The 18,587-nt window shown below is 35.7% G+C and overlaps 1 protein-coding gene across 3 annotated transcripts in view; it reads left to right on the top strand.

Moving 5' to 3' along the window:
• CCDC25 (coiled-coil domain containing 25) overlaps positions 1–18,587 on the top strand; it is a 46,325-nt gene that overhangs the window by 12,687 nt on the left and 15,051 nt on the right. For all 3 annotated transcript variants that reach the window (XM_074210008.1, XM_074210009.1, XM_074210010.1), the window contains 3 exons: positions 7,692–7,731; positions 17,838–17,889; positions 18,294–18,369. In XM_074210008.1, coding sequence (XP_074066109.1) covers positions 7,692–7,731; positions 17,838–17,889; positions 18,294–18,369 — 168 coding nt within the window. The remainder of the gene's footprint in view (positions 1–7,691; positions 7,732–17,837; positions 17,890–18,293; positions 18,370–18,587) is intronic.

The following is an 18,587-nucleotide window of genomic DNA, read 5'->3' as shown; positions in this document are numbered from 1 at the left end:
TACTTTTTATTTCCATTCAGTTGTCTTTTTTTAAACAAAAATTTATTTTATTTTTCCAGTTACATACTTTGGTAGTTTTTCAACATTCATCCATTTGCAAATTTATAGGTTATATTTTTCTACCTCACTCCCTTCCCTCTCCCCCTTGATGGCAAATAGTCTGGTAAAAGTTATACATATACATTTTTGTTTAGCATATTTACATAATAGTCATTTTGTTTAAGAGGAATCTGGACTAAGGAAAAGGAAAGAAAACCATGAGATAGGAAGGAAAAACATGTTTTAATAAAATCAGCGTAGTATTCATACAGACTGTGTTTTTTTTTTTTTATTTTTCTCCTCCGAATGTGGATGACATTGTCCATAACAAGTCTATCATAATTACCCTTGTTCTCTGAATTGTTGAGTTTGTAGTTGATCAACTCACACTATAGTTAATGTGTATAATGTCCTCATGGACAGTATGAGTTTGCTCAGTATCAGTTCATGTAATTCCTTCCATGCTTCTCTAATATTTGACCACTCATGGTTTCTTATAGAACAATAGTACTCCATAACATTTAAATACCATAACTTGTTCAGCCATTGAGGTATCCCCTCAATTTCCAATTCTTTGCCACTTCAAAATGAACTAGTATAAATATTCTTGAACATGTGGGACTTTTCTCACTTTTTATGATTTCTTTTGGATATGTATCTAGTATTGATATTGCTGGATCAAACAGTATGATTAGTTTTATTGCTCTTTGGGTGTGATTCCAAATTGCTCTCCAGAATGATTGAATCAATTCCCAACTCCACCAATATTGCATTAATGTACCAATTTTCCCACATCTTTTCCAATATTGATCATTTTCTTTTTTAGTCATCTTAGCCAATCTAATAGCTGTGAGATATGGTACTCATAGTTGTTTTAATTTACATTTCTCTAAACAATAATGATTTGGAGCATTTTTTTCATATGACAATAATTTCTTCATCTGAAAACTACCTGCCTGTTTTTTATCCTTTGACTATATCAATTGGGGAATGACTTGTATCTTTATAAATTTTTTTCAGACTTTATCAGAAACACTAGCTGTGAAAATTGTTTCCCAACTTTCTGTTTTCCTTCTAATCCTGGCTGCTTTGGTTTTATTAGTGCAAAACCTTTTTAATTTAATATAGTCAAAATCATTTATTTTGCAACTTATAATGCTTCCTTTTTCTTGTTTGGTCATAAATTTCTCCCTCTTTCAAATTTCTATCTGGCAGTATTTCTTGATCTCTTAATTTGTCTTTAGTTGATATCATCCTTTATATCTCAGTCCTGTACCCATTTTGACCTTCTTTTGGTATAGGGTGTGAAATGGTCCCCTTACAGATTGAGGTCATCTTCAATGAGGATATTAGGGAATAAACAGATTTTTTTTTGCAAGTGCCATAATGGGTCACATCTTTACCATTTCACAATTGATTGAAAACTACAAAAGACTGTTAAGATCTCACTGTATATATTATTGATTTTGAAAAAGCAGTAGAGAAAAAAATCACCTTAAAGACTTTTTTCCAACAAAGTATTTCTCATCCCTTTGTATAATTATTTAAAATTCCTTAAAACATAAGAACCACCCTGTTCATTGATCCCCTTATAAATATCAAGTGAGGTATAAATCAGGAAGATGTAAGCTCACCAAAAGTATTTATCACTTTGCTAGAATAATTACTAATACTGAGTTGTCTTTTACTTGAAGGTGTTTTCCCTCTTTTATTTGTTTCCCCAAAATAATGTGCAGAAGAAGGTGAGATATATATGTGTATATATATATATATATATATATATATATATATTTATATATATACACATACATATACATATGTATATGTATATATAGCTATGAGTCTCCACTAGAACATAAGGAGGTGGGGTGGCTAGGTGGCATAGTGGATAAAGCACCAGCCCTGGAGTCAGGAGTACCCGGGTTCAAATCTGGTCTCAGACACTTAATAATTACCTAGCTGTGTGGCCTTGGGCGTTTGCCTTGAAAAAACCTAAAAAAAAAAATAAGGAGTCTGGTGACAACTACAGGTGTCATTAATGCATCTCTAAATCAAAAATGGTATTCGTATTTTTTCTGTCTCTGCTACCTAGTAGTTTTTTAGATTTTGGCTTTTCCTTCACTTTTAAAACCAGAGATAGCAGTAAGAAAAGATTGCTTTTCTAACCTTGACTTATTTCCTGCCCTTTAAATTATACCCTTCACTGCTCTTGAATTATGGAAATTTTTTTCTCATTTTCTGTTGATCTTTCCACTTCTTCCAACCCTCTTATCTCCTGGTGTAGCAGAAAAATATCGAATACTGCAAAGAAATTTTTGATACAAGCATGATCTTCTCTAGTAGCTTTAGTCATGTTCAGTGTCCTCGTCTTTTGGATAAGCAGCTTTGGCAATTTTTTCTCTCACCAAGGCTAGTTGCTTATTCCTCTCATTGTTCAGCAGGTGGAATCAGAGAGTCAGTCATGGTTTGATTGAAAGTGAGAGAAAAGAGATAAATCATAGGATCTCAAAAGATGTAAGGAATTTCTCAACTTGGACATAGTCTTATTTATTCTTTCTATAGTTTTACTTTTATTCTAAATTTAGCAAATAACTAACAAAATGGGCATTTTCATATATGCCTTGTAAAACAGAAAAAAAAAGATTATATGCAAAACTCCAGATCTCTTTTTTATGTATAGCATGATTTTCTTTTTCAGGTATATGAGTTCAACTTAAAACTTTCTAACTGTCCCATTTGACTATGCTTTTTTCTGACCTTATCTTTTTTTCTGCACTAAAAAAAAAAGAATGATGCCTCAGTGACTTTCTTTTCTTTCCTTTTTCTTCTCCCTCTTTCTCTTTCCATTATATGAGGAATAAGTCCTCTAAGAAACATCTTCAGTTTGAAACAAAACAAATGTCCACTTTAACTCTATCTGAAAATGTAAGTCTCTTGCATCTTGAACTCATTACTTCTTGGAGATGGATAGTACTTCATCTAAGCTTCTCTGGAGACCATTGAATCTTGAATTTATTTTTGTCCTTTTTACCCACCCCACAGAGGAGAGAAAAATGGCAAAAAGGAAAGTACAGAAGAAAATCAAAATGACTAAAAATTAGTGATTGTTTTTAAATCACCAGAAGTTCTTCATCAACATGAATGAATTCTATATTCAATATTCCCTATTAGAATTTTGATTTCCTTATCTGTAAAATAGGGATACCCAAAGGGCTTTTGTAAGGGAATAGATTAAATGAGGTAATGTACCTGAAAATGCTTTTGTAAACTGTTAAGTACTACTAAATATAAAATTTATAGGGAAGGAAACAGATTAATTCAAGGTCCTCCAACAACTTAGTGACAGAGCCAGAATTTTAACTCAGATCTTCTGGTTCCCAGTCCAGTTATGTCTTTCATTTATGTCATGCTAAATGTATTTTCCTTTATTTATTTGTTTATTTTTGCAAGGCAATGAGGTTAAGTGGCTTGCCCAAGGCCACAGGGCTAGGTAATTATTAAGTGTCTGAGACCGGATTTGAACCCAGGTACTCCTGACTCCAGGGCTGGTGCTTTATCCACTGTGCCACCTAGCCGCCCCTCCTTTATTTTTTTTAACCTTCACTAAAGACCAATTCTGTTGCCTCATTGTGTTATGGTTTTGATCAAGAGTCTTGAGGGCTATGCCAACTGATAGTAAATTTTGGCAGATAGCTGGAGAGAGGGGAAAAAAACTTTGAATATGTTATTCATGCCTATTATCTGAGGGTAGAGCTAATTATCTGAGCTTCTCACCAGAAGGTTGGTGATAAGAAGCCAGTTTTGTTATTGTTCAATCATGTCCTACTCTTCATGACCCCTCAAGACCATATTATGCCAGTACTGGCCATGAGGTACTAGAGTATCCCTGGAGTTTGCCATTTTTTTCTCCAGAGACAAACAACAATTAAATGGCTTGCCTAGGGGTACACAGCTAGTAAGTCTCTGACATAGAATTTGAACTTTTGTCTTCTTGACTTCAAGCCAGTGCTTTAGCCATTGAGTCATCTAATTTCCCAAGAAAGCAGTATTTATTCTAACCTACAGAAGAAGATATTGCTGTTAAAGCTGGATTATTACTTTAATAGCCTTGAATCTAGGCATGAAAATTAATAACTTTCTTCAGTTTACTGGTATTATTTTGTTTAAAATTCAACAGGAAGAGGGTCAACTAGGTTGTGCAGTGGATAGAGCACTGGCCTTGGAGTCAGGAGGACCTGAGTTCAAATGCAACCTCAGTCACTTAATAATTGCCTAGCTATGTGACCCTGGGCAAGTCACTTAACTCCATTGCTTTAAATAAAATAGATATGTGCATGTATTTTTAGATTATGCTGATTATAATGTATGGTCATGCAAAACAAATTCTCACATTGCCCATATCCGTAAAAATTCACAAATATGTCTTGTTTGAGGAACCTCATTATGGTAAATTCGGAAAGGACATGCTAGTAAAGAAGCTTTGAATATAGGCCTGCTGTTGGACCATTGCCTATAAACTAAGGACAAGTCTAATTAAATTCAGAGCCTTATCATTAGAAAGTTAATGAAGTACTTTGGTGGTAAAAATTTAATTTACATGTGATCTTTGGATTATTTTTGCTTTTCATATAACTTGATTGCTTGAATTTCTTCCTCTGAAAACTGCTTATATTTATTGACCATTTATCAATTAGAGAATGGCTTCTTAAGGGGCAGCTAGGTGGTACAGTGATTAGAGCACCGGCCCTGGAGTCAGGAGTACCTGAGTTCAAATCTGCCCTCAGACACTTAATAATTACCTAGCTTTGTGGCCTTGGGCAGGTCACTTAACCCCATTGCCTTGCAAAAAAAAAAAACCTTAAAAAAATTTAAAAAAGAATGACTTCTTAAAAATGTGAATAATTTCTTTATCTTAGAAATTAGATCTTTAGGGGCAACTAAGGGCTCAGTGGATAGAGCACCGGCCCTGGAGTCAGGAGGACCTGAGTTCAAATCCTGCCTCAGACACTTAATAATTGCATAGCTCTGTGACTTCAGGCAACTCACTTAACCCATTGCCTTAAATAAATGAAATTAAGAAAAAAAGAAATGAGATCTTTATTAGGAACTCTGCTGTGAAAATTTTTTTTCAGTGTTTTCTCTTCTAATCTCAGCTGCATATTTTTACAAAACTTTAAAAATTTTATGTAAATAAAATTGACGATTTTGTCTTATGTGATTATGAACTTTGGTAACTTCTTCCTTGCTTCTCTAATTTGTTTAAGATGGAACCTTTTAAATCTCAGCCATTGTGAAATGTTGGTTCAAACATAATTTCTGCCAGGTCCATTTCCCATTTTTCTAGTAGTTTTTGTTGAATTGTGAACCCTAACTGTTTGTTTAGGTATATGTCTAATTCAATCTTCTCTGTTGATCAGTCTTTCTATTTTTTAACCAATCCCAAATAGTTTTGTTGATTATTGCATTGTAGTTCATTTTGAGATCTGGTACTACTAGACACCTCAAAATTCATGACATTTTATCTTCCAGATTTATTTCATACTTTGTAAAAACTATAAAATAAACCTTTGGCAGTTTGATTGGAATGATATGGTTCATTCTTATTATTTTGTTTTTTGTAAGCATTTAATATTTTTCCAGTGACTAAGATCTATCTATATATATGTTAAATCTTTTGTAGTTACAGTCATGAAGTTCCTATGCATGTCTTGGTGGTTGAATTTTTAAGTTTTTCGTACATTTTGTAGTTTTTTAAGAGGCAGCCGGGTGTCTCAGTGAATAGAGTGCCAGGTTCTGGGAGTCAGGAAGACCTGAGTTTAAATTCAGCCTCAAGTTACTTATTAGATAGAGCAGATTGCGTAACCTCTGTTTGCCATTATCCAATGAAGAAGAAAATGGCAAGTCACTCCAATATTTTTGCCAAGAAAATATCATAATTAGTATTGATGTGCTATGGTTTGGTGGGGTCATAAAGAGTTGGATGTGATTGAACAATAACAATAACAACCTGTTTTATTTTTATTTTTAATCTTTTTAATTTTTTTATATTTTAGGTTTTTGCAAGGCAAATAGGGTTAAGTGGCTTGCCCAAGGCCACACAGCTAGGTAATTATTATTAAAGTGTCTGAGGCCAGATTTGAAACCAGGTACTCCTGACTCCAAGGCCGGTGCTCTATCCACTGCGCCACCTAGCTGCCCCAGCAACCTGTTTTAAATGAAATTTTCCTGTCTTTTCCTGATGAATTTTGTTGATAATTTATAGAAATGCTGATTATTTTTCTGGACTTAGTTTATATACTGTTTTGCTGAATTTAGTAATTTCAGCTTAGTTAATTCTTTTAGGGTTCTCTAAATAAACCATCATTTCATTTGCAAAAAGCAAAACAATTATTTCTTTTTCAGAAGTGATGGTTTTTACATATACATCTATCCATATATACACATTTCTTATGCTTTTGGCTTTATGATTTATTATATAGTTAGTGATATGGAGCACAAACTGCTAATTGCCCATGTTAAGATAATGCTAAATTCTTTATCTGAAGTTAGTAAATTACCATGGTAACTAGATATTGAGAATATTGGAAGAACATTAACTGGAAATTGATAACAGAACACTGATATTTATAAAACCTTTTCTAAAAAAAGACTGAGTGACTGTATTGTTGTTCTCAGGAATCAAGCCCTTTTCAAGATGTTGTCTTTAAGCTTCAGTTAAAATATAATAAATGAGTGATTAAAGCATTTATTAAGCTTTTCTGTATGCAGAGCACTGTGTTAAGAACTGAGGCACATATAGAAGAATAAGACAGTCTAGACTCTCAGAAAACTCACATTTCTAAGAGGAAGAAAATACAAAAAAACCCCTTTTAGCTGCAAGTCTGATGGAAAAGTCCCATGGTCCTTAGTGTGAAGAGAAAAGTTGATGAAAATACCTTTTCTTTAATGACATTATTAAAGTTCTTGCTTAAGATAAAATGTTGTTTCTAATGTTGGACTATTAGAGAGTTCCAAGGGCTTTGGTGATAAGAACTTTCTTTTCTGAATCTTCAGTTGTAGCAATAGCTTCTCTAGGAATAGTTTTCAGACTTTTTATTCCACAAATGAAAGCAGGGTCTGTTGCCATCAGTGTCCAAGGGGAGTTGGTTGTCAAGGTAATGGTGGTGGGTTTTTATAAAAAAAGAATTTTAGCCATTTTTCTAATCTTTTAAAAATTACTTCATTAACTCAATTAAAAAAAATTAACTTACCTGGTTTTAAAACAGTAGTCACTTGAAGATACTGTGCTTTTCCTTTCTATCTGGGAACTTTGACTAAGAACTATTGTGCATTTAAGTATTCAGTATACATTTATGGAGAACCTATGTTCAAGGCACTAAATATTGTCCAACCTCAAGGTGTTTTTAATCAAACACATCTAATATGTTGGACTAACCTACTGACCTCCTTGCTGAACTCTGGGGACAGCTAATAGTTTACCACAATCCAATGAGAACTACTGGTTTAAATAGCTTATTCTTACTACTACCCTTAAAATGCTTTAAGAAAAAGGCTGCATAGTTTTTGCTTGTTTTTTGATATTATAAACCATGACCAATCTTAAGATGTCTGGTTACTAGAATGTTTCTTATCCTTCTCTTGTGTTTTCTTAGATGAGGATCTAATAAAATATGGCTGGCCAGAAGATATTTGGTAAGTAACTCTATTTTCTATGAAGTATCACTCCTTGACTGTGAAGAAATCTTCCTAACTTAAGACTTCATGATCAAAGCTAAGACTTCAAAGACTGGGAACAAGGCAGTGTCACATGTTTGTAATTTAAGTAGATTAAATTATAAGTAGCTGAGTAGCTCCTAAGTTTTGCTATTACTGCCTAACATAGGGGCTTTCTCTTAATGATACAACCTTGGCAACAAGCACATCAACACATCCTTGCCTTTTTTTTTTTAATGGGGCCATTTTAAACCAATATTTTAGTTTTTATTTACATCCTTTTTTTTTTTTTTTGGTTTTCACAAGGCAATGAGGTTAAGTGAATTGCCCAAGATCACATAACTAGGTAATTATTATTATTATTATTATTTTTTTTTTTTTTTTTAGGTTTTAGGCAAATGGGATTAAGTGGCTTGCCCAAGGCCACACAGCTAGGTAATTATTAAGTGTCTGAGACTGGATTTGAACTCAGGTACTCCTGACTCCAGGGCTGGTGCTTTATCCACTACGCCACCTAGCCGCCCCTATAACTAGGTAATTATTAAATGTCTGAGACTGGATTTGAACTCAGGTCCTCCTGACTCCAGGGACAGTGCTGTATCCACTGCATCACTTAGCTGCCCCCCTTTACGTCCTTCTTAAATAATATAATCACTATTCTACTATGAAGATTGAGAATAGTTTGACTGGATATTTAAAGGCATACTATTTGTGTGCACAGAATCCTGTTGTATGTAGATTTGGAGATAGTATTTACATGTTACCCTTAGTTTGTTTACTTCTTTCCAGTCCCATTAATTTTAGTCCAGAATCCTTTTATCTAGCTAAGTCTGTATTTTTAAAGTTTTCAGGTCTGAAGCTATCCCTTTAGCTATCAAAGAAGTCCTGGTTAATATTTCCTTTTTTTTAAATTAAACAACATCAGGAACAACAACAAAACAAACTTTTTCTCCAGTGCTTGACACCTGGTTTCTCCTGCCAAGTTAGTATCTGTTCTGTGAACCTAGAGTTATCTCTTGAGGGAGACAAAAGACAATTACTGTCATTGTCATTGTCTTATAAGATATGAGCTTTTAACATTTACAAATAAGACATACAGACAGGTACACCAAGAAGGGTGTTTTGCAAAGCCTTTTGACTCAGAAAAAGGACCATTTATAGACTTAGATACTTGTTATAGACTGTTTACTGAAAATACATGTTCAGTGGGTTGCTTGCACCCAAAATGCTCTGGGTGGGAAGGAATCCTATTACAGATTTCCAGGGTTTCTTTTATACTCCCTAGGACTCAATTAAGTGTTCTCTGATTCTAGTGAAATATTGGGTGTTAGTTGATCCTGTTAGGTGAGAGTGATAATTCTTGCTTAAGTTAGGTAGCTTCAAGAAGCCAAGATTAGCCTAAGTTTTAAATCAGGGAGACTGGAAGAACAGGTCACTTCTGGAATTTTTTTTTAGAGTTTGATATCATACTGTCAGATTTGGGCATATCCTTAGGATTTCTGGATTTGAATCTGGATTGTCACAGAATGAATTCATCCCCATGAGAACCCTCAATATAAAGAATGATCCTGAAATAAGGATGAAATTGAGTGAAAAAGGGGAGAATAGATGTGTTACTATCCATATATTTACACAAAGTTGTCTATTCAAGGGAGTTAACTGGCCTAGCTACTAGAATTTTGTATAAGCTACCTAAAATGAATCATAATCACTTACAGATGTTTAAATTTATGTGTTATGGGCAATAATCAGAGGAGTAGAATGAAGAAAAAAGGAAATTGAACATTAGAAAAATCTAGACTTTCACAAAGACTTTGAACAAAACTGTACATCAAACATTGGCTTAATAGAATAATAAATCAGGGCTAATAATAATGGGCACTGGCTCTGTAATTAGAGAAACTTGGTTTAGTTCTCATCTCCTACATAATCTCTGTGACCTTGGGCAAATCACTTAAACATTTTTGGGGCCCCGGTTTCTCTTTAAGGAGTAAGATTTGATGGCCTCTCAAGTCTCTTCTAGCTTTACATCTGTAATCTTAAGTAGTATTTTATGTAGATTCACCATAAACCCTGTGAGGTTTAATGGATTAGGAAACAAAGGAGTTAATTGACTTGACCAGGGAGAAACTGTATTTGAGATGGAATTAAATCTTAGGTCTGCTCACTCCAAGTATAGTATTTCACTATGCAGCTACTGGTATATTATTAAGGGCTGGATTATAGGGGGCAGAGACAAGATGGCAGAGTAGAGGCATCAACCCAGGTAAACTTTCCCAACATTCTACTTAGACAACTTTAAAATAATATGTCACATTACAGCCCAAGGCAACTGTGGAGGTCATTAGGAGGATCTGTGACATTTGGCCTGTCTGTGTACTTGCATTGTAATACCAGCAGTGCTCATTAGATGTAGCAGCAGTGGCAGCAGCAGCTCTGGGAGCTCTCAGTCTAGAGATAGTGTTGGTGTGGGGTAGTTGGTCAAAGAGAATAAATATGTAGAGGAACCAGCACTGGATGGAGGATTAAACACTGATGAGCATTTTAGTTCTAGGGTGTAAATGGTGCTTGTGATCAGCCACAAAGGAGCAAAAACCATGGTTGCAGTTCCAGGTCAAAGAAGAATATTAGTGCTTGTGTCTATAGGTGAACAGGGGCCCCCTTCCTGGATAAAGAGCAGAGCACAGACCAGGAAATCAGTGACCACATATCTCCCTAGATAACATCACCGTGGAAGCACTGAAAACTTGCAGACTTCCCAGGACTAGCTCTGAAAGCAGCAGTGTGAAAAAGCCTGGAGCTTAGTACAATGTCTCTCCACCCCCCAGGTGGACAGAGTCCAGCTTTAACATAAAGTTTAGTCAAGAAGTAGACTGGAAAAATGAGTAAACAAAAAAATACTGACTGGTGACAGGAAAGATTAAGATTCAAACTCAGAAGATAAAAATGTGAAAATAATTATAAGTAAAACCTTAAAGAAAAAATTGCAAATTGAATATAGATTCAATAAGAATTCCTGGCAGAATTAAAGAAAGATATGAGTGGTATAGGAAAAATTGAGATAAGAAATGAGAGTGATACAAGAAAATTATGAAAAAAAGAATTAGAATTAAAGAGGCACACAAAAAATACTGAAGAAAATAATAACACCATAAAAACAATTGACCAAATGGCAAAACAGGTACCAGATTCATTTAGGAAAAGAGCTCCTTAAAAAGTGGAATTGATCAAAAGGAAAAGGAGTTCACTGAAGAAAATAATTCCTTAAAAAATAGAACCGGGCAAATGGAGGCTAATAATTCATGAGTCATTAAGAAACAATAAAAATAGGGGCGGCTAGGTGGCATAGTGGATAAAGCACTGGCCTTGGAGTCAGGAGTACCTGGGTTCAAATCTGGTCTCAGACACTTAATAATTACCTATCTGTGTGGCCTTGGGCAAGCCACTTAACCCTGTTTACTTTGCAAAAACCTAAAAAATAAAAAAAATTTAAAAAAAGAAACAATAAAAATAAAAAGAATGAAAAAATAGGTGAAAATGTGAAATATCTCATTGGAAAAACAACTGACCTGGAAAATAGAACCAGGAGAGGGAATTTAAGACAAACTGAAGGCCATGATCAAAAAAAGAACCTAAATATCTTATTTTAGGAAATTATGAAGGAAACTGCTCAGAAAGATACAGCGTAAAATAGAAATTGGAAGAATTTATCAATTACCTCCTGAAAAGTGATCCCAAAAGAAAGTCTTCAAGGAATATTAAGAGTCAAATTCCAGAGCTTCCAGATCAAGGAGAAAATGTTATAAATAGTTAGAAAGAGCCCATTCAGAGTCCAGTCAGGATCACTTAAGATTTAGCAACTTCTACATTAAAGGAGCAGAGGACTTGGAATATGATATTGTGAAAGGCAAAGGAGCCAGGATTACAACCAAGAATTACCTACCCAGCAAAACCTGCAGAAGGAGAAATGAATATTTAATAAAACAGAGGACTTAAGCATTCCTTTGTTTTTTTTTTTTTGTAGGTTTTTTGCAAGGCAAATGGGGTTAAGTGGCTTGCCCAAGGCCACACAGCTAGGTAATTATTAAGTGTCTGAGACCGGATTTGAACCCAGGTACTCCTGACTCCAGGGCGGGTGCTTTATCCACTACTGCCACCTAGATGCCCCTGACTTAAGCCTTCCTGATGAAAAAACGAAAGTGATATTTATTGAAAGCAAAAAGAGAAGCATAAAAAGATAAACATGAAAGAGAAGTGATAAGGACTTAATAAACTGTTTATAATTCCTATATGGGAAGATGTTACACATCATTCCTAAGAACTTTATTATAACTAGGGCAGTTACAAGGAGGCTACTTAGTCAAGAGGGTATGAATGTGAGTTGTTCAAGTTGGGATGATCTTAAAAAAAATGAAGATGTGAGAAAGAAGAATACCCTGGAGGAAGGGGAAAGAGAGGGAAAAAAATGGGAAAATTATCTCAAATTAAAGAGCTATATTAAGGAAAAGGTTTTAAAGTGGAGGGGAAATTGGGGAATAGGGGTGGTGGGCAGCACTTACATCTCAAATCAAAATTATTTCCAAGAGAAAAGACTATATAACTATATAACTATATAACTATATAACTATATAACTATATATATATATATATATATATATAAACACAAACACATTCATTTGGGTATAGACATGTATCACCCAATAGGCTGGGAAGGGGATAAGAAAAAGAGATAGGTGTATTAAGTGGGAGAGCAGATTAAGGGAGGCAGTGGTGAGAAGCAAAACAGACTTTTGAGGAAGGGATAGGGTAATAAGAGAAAGAAAAAAATAGTATTGAGGGAAAATATAGTTAGTAAATCATAACCATGAATGCAAATGAGATGAACTCACCCATAAAACAGAAGTGAAGAGCACAATGGATTAGAAATCAGAATACTACAATATGTTGTTTACAAGAACTGCATTTGAAACAAATACAAAGAGTTAATTTAAATGACTGGGACATTCTGGAATCTATTATGCTTTTGCTGAAGTAGAAAAGACAGGAAGCAATTATGATCTCAGATAAGCAAAAGCAAAAATAGGCCTAATTAAAAGAGAGTATCAGGGAAATTACATAAAAGTACCATAGGCAGTGAAGTAATGAACATTTTGCAGTGAATTTCTTTAATAAAGGCTTCATTTCTTTTTTTTTAAATATTTAAATTTATTTTTTATTCTCATTTTGTACAAATTTTTTTTTACATTAATAAAATATTCTTGTTTACAAGTAAACAAAATACCCCTCCCCCCATGAATATAGATAAACTTGCTTGGGCGAAAAAAGTAAAGGGGAGAGAAAAAAAATTAAAATTAAAAAAAAATAATAGTAATAATTGTAGGTATGGCCAGGTGGTGCAATGGATGAAGCACCAGCCCTGGAGCCATGAGCACCTGAGCCCACATCCAGCCTCGTAAACCCAACAATCACCCAGACGTGTGACATGCAAGCCACCCAATCCTCACTGCCCTGCAAAAACCAAAAAGAAGAAAAAAAAAGACCCAAAATAAAATAAAATAGTAATAATAGTAGGGGTGGCTGGGTGGCAGACAGAGCATTGGCCCTTGAGCCAGGAGCACCTGGGTCCAAATCCAGCCCCAGACACCTAAAGATCCTCTGCTATGTGGCTCCAGGCAGGCCACCCAGCCCCACTTGCCCTGCACCCCCCCCCCCCAAATAATAATAACAAAAAAATGTGCTTCAGTCTTTGTTCCAACACCAACAACTCTGTCACAGGTGGGTCACATTCTTTATAAGTCCATCACAAAAGTTACTTCCATATTTTTCCACTGTTGCCATTGCTGATTGCAACTCCCTCCTTTCTTATTTCTCCATTACCATGTTCTATATTTTCTCTCTCCTTTCACTCTGACTCTGCTGTAGGGTCTCTGAGTGGCGCAGCAGACAGATCCCTGGTCCTGGGGCCAAGAAGCCCTGAGCCCCCATACCACCCCTTAGACCCAGCATCCACCTGGCCCTATGGTCCTGGGCAGGCCTTCCAATCCCAGCCCCTTGCAAGAAGTAAAAAAGAAAATGTGTTATATCTGACCACTCTCCCCCCATGATCCATCCTCTCTTCCTTTATTCACATTCCCACCCCTTCCCCTTGCTCCCCCCTCCTTCTTACTCCAGATGTCTATACCCCATTGAGTATATTTGCTGTTTCCTCTCCTAGCCACCTCTGATGAGAGCAAAGATTCCCTCATTCCCCCTTGCCTCTCCCCTTCCATATCATTGCAATAGCTCATTGTAATAAAAAAAAAAACTTATGTGAAATATCTTGGACTATTCCCCCTCTCCTTTTTCTTTCTCCCATTCCATTTCCCTTTTTTTCTATTGACTCCATTTTTACACCATATTTTATCTTCGAATTCAGCTTTCTCCTGTGCTTCAAGTATAAAAGCTCTCTCTACCTGCTCTATTAAATGAGTATTATCAGTGCCATTTTTCTATGCAGGAATGCATGCAGTTCATCCTCATTAAGTCCCTCATATTTCCCCCCTCTCCTCCAATCTCCATGCTTCACCTGAGTCCTGTATCTGAAGATCAAACCTTCTGTTCAGCTCTGGCCATTCCAAAAGGAACCTTTGAAATTCCCCTGGTTCATTGAAAGTCCATCTTTTTCCCTGGAAGAGGACATTCAGCCTTGCTGGGTAGTTGATTCTTGTCTGCATTCTAAGCTCTTTTGCCTTCCGGTATATTGTATTCCAAGCCCTATGAGCTTCCAATGTAGTTGCTGCTAAGTCCTGTGTGATTCTGACTGCAGCTCCACGATATTTGAACTGTGTCCTTCTGGCTGCTTGTAATGTTTTCTCTTTGACTTGGGAGTTCTGGAACTTGGCTATAATATTCCTAGGGGTTGCTTTTTGGGGATCTCTTTCTCGGGGGGATCGGTGGATTCTCTCCATTTCTATTTTGCCCTCTGCTTCTAGAATATCAGGGCAATTTTCCTGTACTAATTCTTTGAAAATGATGTCAAGGCTCTTTTCCTGATCTTGAATTTCAGGTATTCCAATAAATTTTTAAATTGTCTTTCCTAAGTTTTTCCATATCAGTTGTCTTTTTTCAATGAGATATTTCACATTTTCTGCTAATTTTTCATTTTTTTTTGGTTTTGCAGTATTGATTCCTGATATCTGGTAAATTCGTTAATCTCCCTGAGTTCTATTCTTTGTCTGAAGGATTTGTTTTCCTCAGAGAGTTTTTTTTCATCTCTTTTTCCATTTGGCCAAATTTTGCTTTTTAAAGCATTCTTCTCCTCAATAACTTTTTTGAACTGTTTTATCCATTTGACCTAAGCTGGTTTTTAGCATGCTATTTCCTTCAGCATTTTTTTGGATTTCCTTGACTAAGCTGCTGACTTCATTTTCATGTTTTTCCTGCATCTCTCTCCTTTCTTTTCCTAGTTTTTCTTCCAACTCCCTCATTTGATTTTCAAAGTCTTTTGAGCTCTGTCATAGCCTGAGCCCAATTTCTGTTTTTCTTGGGAGTCTTTAGATGCAGGAGCTTGTGCTTTCTCATCTTCAGACTGAGTATTTTGATCCTTCTTGGGCTCATTTGCAAAATATTTCTCAATAGTCTTCCTTTTGTTTCTCTGCTTGCTCATTTTCCCAGCCTGGTTCTGGTTTTGAGGTGCTTTCTGAGCTTTTGGGACACTCCCCCAAGGGTTTCAGTGTGTGAGGCTCCGTCCTCCCTCCTGGTCTGTGAATGACCATATGCGCCCCCCTCTGCCACGGGGCCGAGGTGGGGGGGGCCACTGCTGTTCTATGGGGGGGCCTAGACTGCGATCAGGATCTGAATGTGGTCAGAGCCCCAGAGTCCTGTTCCTGGGGCAGAGGACAGAGCTCTGCAGTCTCTCTTCACTCCCCTCCTCAGCTCAATGGGCTAATGCCCTGGGGGCTCCAGCTTACAGGCTCTGCCTGCTTCTGTTTCCTGGATCAGGGCTGGGGAAAGACCAAGCTGCTTGCTGTGTGCCCTGAGGGCTGAGCTCCATATGGTCGCTCTGGCAGAGGTCCCCCGCTGTTCCCCCACTTTGTGCCTGGTGCTCCCCGGGGTGCAGCTCAGGAGACTCCCTGGCTGCTGTGAGCTGGGGCTCCCAGCGCCCTAGGACTGCCTCCCGGAGGCTGAAGTACTTTCGCTCTGGTGCACCACCCCTCTGGCCGACTGCCCCTCCGACCCCGGGGAGCAGAGCCTTTCTGCTCTTTTCCAGGTTACCTTGAGTAGGAGAACTGCCTCACAGGGTCCCTCTGTGGGTTCTGTCTCTCGAAAGTTTAGTTAGAATCCTTAGCTTATGAGTTTTATCAGGGAGCTCCTAAGACTTGATCCCTTCTTGTCGCCATCTTAAAGGCTTCATTTCTTAACTATATAGGATACTAAGACATTTATAAAAATAAAAGCCATTCGGTAAATGGTGAAAAAGATATGAATAGCAATTTTCAGAAAAAAGAAATCAAAACTATTTATGCTTATGAAAAAAATGCTTGAAATCACTTGATTAGAGAAATACAAATTAAAACAGCTTTGTTGGGGGTGGCTAGGTGGTGCAGTGGATAGAACACCGCCCTGGAGTCAGGAGGAGTACCTGAGTTCAAATCTGGCCTCAGACACTTAATAATTACCTGGCTGTGTGGCTTTGGGCAAGCCACTTTTAACCCCATTGTCTTGCAAAAAAAAAAAAAAGAAAACAAAAAAACAGCTTTTTGAGGTATCATCTCTATCAGATTGACTAACATGACAGAAAAATGACAAAGATTGGAGAGAAAAAAATATAGCACTATTGGTGGAATTAAGAACTGGGCTAAACATTTGAGAACAATTTAGAACAATGGCCAAAGGGCTATAAAACTGCATTTCCTATGATACAGCTGTACTACTTCTAATTCTGTATCACAAAAAGATCAAAGTAAAAGGGAAAAAAAGACCTATTTGGACCAAAATATGACAGGGTTTTTTTTTTTGTACAAAAATATAGCATTTTTTTTTTGACAAAGATTTGGAAATTGAGATGTCACTCAATTAGGGAATGAATGAACAAGTTGTATATATTTGTGATGGAATACTATTGTCCTACAAGAAATGATGAGGGGAATAGTTTCAATAAAAACTGCTGTAAAATAAAATGAATTAAATCAGGAGATTATTGTACACAGTAATATTATATTGTATTATGTTATATCATATTATGTTGTTTTGTACTGTACTATACTATATTATATTATGTTATGTTATATTATAATATTATAATAATGCCAACTGGGAAAGAGTTAGTTTCTCTGGTCAATACAATGACTCAAGAAAGTTTGAAGGACTTTTGATGAAAATGCTATCTGCCCCCAGAGAGAGAATTCATGAACCTTTGAGTGTAAAGTGAAGTATAATTTTTTTCAGTTTCTTTATTTTTCTTGCCTTTTCTTTTTGGCAACATGGCAAATATGGAAATATGTTTTACATGATTTAACAGGTATAATATATAAATTACTTGCCTTTTCAATAGATGGGAGGAGAGAATTTGGAACTCAAAGTTTCAAAAATAATGCTAAAAATAAACATTACATAGTTAAAAAATAAAATAAAAACAAATAGTTAATAAAATAGTTAATAAAATAAAAATAGTTAAATAGTTAAAATAAATTACAAAAAACAAGAATTAGGTTACAACAAGGAAAGAAAAAAATATATTTTTTTTTGTAGTAGAGAATGTTTACAGTGGTAATCCTTAGGAATCAGTGCCAGGAGCAAGAAACAGAAGTACATGAAATTTTCAGATTTATGTAGATGATAGTTAGTTCTCTCAGATTGTGAAATGCCATGAAGAAAGCCACAAATGCCATGATAAATTAATGGATGCTATAACTCTTAATGGATTACTTAAAATAGGTAGGGGAGCTACACATATTTGGGACATATGAATAATATTTTGAGAACTGTCTTGGAGAACTTGCGCTGCTTCTTAAGACCTGTTATGGTCATGCCCTTTCTTTATATTATCATTCTGTACATATGCTAGGCCCAAGCCTCATGTTAAAAATGATTTTCTTCTTTTGTAGGTTTCATGTGGATAAACTATCCTCAGCTCACGTATACCTTCGACTACACAAGGTAGAGCTAACTCCTTTTAAAATATTTTTTTTAATGCAATAGAAAGAATCCTGAGTTTGGAATCAGGTTTTATTCCTCTCTCTGCCACTTTACAAGGATGTGTTTCCTTATCTGTAAAATTATGGAATTGGTGTAAGACTTCCAAATCTATGATTTCTATGATATTTTTCCCAATGAGAAATATTACTCATTTATATAATTAATTTACTTTAATATATTAATTACTAAAATTGAAGAGAATGAAAAGATAAAACTTCCTTTGACTCTTGTAAACAGTGCTCAGCTACAATTGGAATCCTCTCATTGAATAAAATAGAACCCAGTGGGATAACCTGCACTTCTGTACATATTTAGATTTTGATCAGCATTAAACATAATATGATTCATTTAGGTTTGTGTTTCAGGGGGAAAGGATAGAAGACATTCCTAAGGAGGTGCTGATGGATTGTGCACACCTTGTGAAGGCCAATAGTATTCAAGGTAATCGTTGCCTAAGGCATTTTCAGAATTTGTATAGTCTGATGGACCCAAGAATGTTGCTTTTTTAAAATGTACTTTTTAAATATATTTAAAAATTTTTTCAATATTAAAAAAATTGTCATGTGTGCAGCACAATCTGAGAGAATTTATAAGACAATAAATTCTGATTTCAAGAAAGCCTGTATAATACATGTTACATAGCATGTTCAAAATTGTTC

Source organism: Macrotis lagotis, chromosome 1, assembly GCF_037893015.1.
Source record: "Macrotis lagotis isolate mMagLag1 chromosome 1, bilby.v1.9.chrom.fasta, whole genome shotgun sequence".
Classification (NCBI taxonomy): domain Eukaryota; kingdom Metazoa; phylum Chordata; class Mammalia; order Peramelemorphia; family Peramelidae; genus Macrotis; species Macrotis lagotis.
This window is presented reverse-complemented; position numbering and strand designations above follow the sequence as displayed.